The sequence below is a fragment of the Penaeus monodon genome, chromosome 34, assembly GCF_015228065.2.
Source record: "Penaeus monodon isolate SGIC_2016 chromosome 34, NSTDA_Pmon_1, whole genome shotgun sequence".
In the NCBI taxonomy this organism is placed as follows: domain Eukaryota; kingdom Metazoa; phylum Arthropoda; class Malacostraca; order Decapoda; family Penaeidae; genus Penaeus; species Penaeus monodon.
The window spans coordinates 26,597,431-26,599,295 of NC_051419.1; the positions used below are offsets into that span (position 1 = coordinate 26,597,431).

The 1,865-nt window shown below is 35.0% G+C and overlaps 1 protein-coding gene across 2 annotated transcripts in view; it reads left to right on the forward strand.

The window, feature by feature from the left end:
- Positions 1–1,865, forward strand: part of LOC119594672 (KAT8 regulatory NSL complex subunit 2-like) — a gene marked incomplete at its 3' end in the record, with an annotated part of 26,702 nt that overhangs the window by 12,625 nt on the left and 12,212 nt on the right. For both annotated transcript variants that reach the window (XM_037943728.1, XM_037943729.1), the window contains 1 exon segment: positions 579–718. In XM_037943728.1, coding sequence (XP_037799656.1) covers positions 620–718 — 99 coding nt within the window.

Genomic DNA, 1,865 nt, shown 5'->3' on the forward strand with positions numbered 1-1,865 from the left:
ATACCTTTCAGTTAGCTTATATATTTGATTTTGATATTTTGGGATCATCAGGAGATATCAGTCAGTACAGGGCAATATAGCCAAAATCATATAATTAGACTATTTGATTCAAATTAATTCTTACAACCAATTTTTGTTGTTGTTGAAATGTTAGCTAATTATTTTTCTTACTAAACTATATACAAATTGGAAGCACTTTTATTGAAAGAATAAGAGGTATGATTAATTCTCGATAGGAATCATCTCATTGACTTTAAAAATGAGAAATTTACTCACTATCCACACTGTCTTTGCTGCATAAAATGATTGTTCATGATTTCTTCCTGTTACTTGGAAACACTTGAAAGAGACTACTGGTTATCAGAAAGAATTAGATCAAAGCTTGCTGTTACTTTATGAGGGTGATGGCAAACTGAGGAAAGAGACAACTAGAAAGTGACCATAGTTACTAGAATGTTAAAAGCAAATAAATGTCTTTGTTGCTATGATTGTATTTGAAAGTGATCTTAACCAGTGTGCACATTTGTCACCATAACCACCATTCGAATCATCACTAAAATTGTTACCCTTTTTTTCAGATCCACGCTTGACACCTTAGGACAACCCTGAACCAACCAAGATGTCTGTGCGCAGCGGTCGTGTTGTGAAGACAGTGCGGACCCTCACCCGGCCGGCACTGGAAGCAGCTTGTGCATACTCTGGTTACAACTGTACTCTGGTATGGTCTTGGGGTTCCTTGTTTTGTATGCACCGTTATGAGAGGGCAGTTTAGGGGATGTTTTGATGTGTGTGATGTATCTGAGGAGTTTTGGAGTTAGAAGGGATATTTCCTTAGTATAGGTATGGTAGAGGCTGTGTGTTTTGGTTACTGGGTTTGTAGGTTTTTATTGGTGTTTGATAAAGGAGAATTCTTAACCCTTTATGTGTGGCTGTTGTCCCAAGATGTGTAGGAAAGTCCTGCTGTCTATTCAGAGAATGCTTCACTATCACTTAAAACAGTTATTGCAGTTATTCACTGGGATAAAGAGAAATTTTTCTTCTGAAATCTAAATATGCTTGTTTCTTAAATACATATAGAGATGTTTGTATTTTGTAGAATCTTTATGGTATATAGTAGACTATTTACTCTATTTCTTATTTTGGATGATTAAAAAAAAGTTCATTGTTTCATAAGTCTTAGTGTTTATTACAAGGGTAAAAAATGTGCCTGTTGATTTGTATTGCAAATTATAGCCCTTTTGATTCAACACATTTAACTTGAAGTTTTCTACTTCTTCAGTGTATTTACAAATTTTGCAGGTGTAAGATATTAGTTGTGTTTTGTTTTTTGCGTCTGTTGATCTGTATGGTGCACAATGTATTTTTTATTCAAAACATGTTTAGCTTGATGTTTCCTATTGTTTCAAATTTTATTTCAAACTTTTGCAATTACAAAATATTAGTTTTTTGTATATCACAGATATGACTAAAAAATACTCTTGTGAGGGCATAGCTGTGGATGTCTTGATATTACATGGCATGGATGAAGCAAGCTAAGGGTGATGATAGTGTGTGAAGCGGTCTTGTGCAGTTAGTAGCATAGTGAAGCTGGCACAGTCAGAGTTGAGGCAAGGGGGATGATGGTCTGGGAAGGAGACAAGTTGAACTATGCCTTGCATCCATTGAAATGTCCATTGGCCATCGCTGATTCTTAGAAGACATGGGTTTAAGAGGTTGATACTGAGTGAACAGAAAAAATGTGTGTAGTTTATTTGTGGCCTTCATTTTTATTTGCAGATGGTAATTATCCCTTTCTCAGGATATAGGAGAAATATTATTACTAAATCAGAACTAGTAGTGTTTAGAGTTGAAGTAATAGATTATCC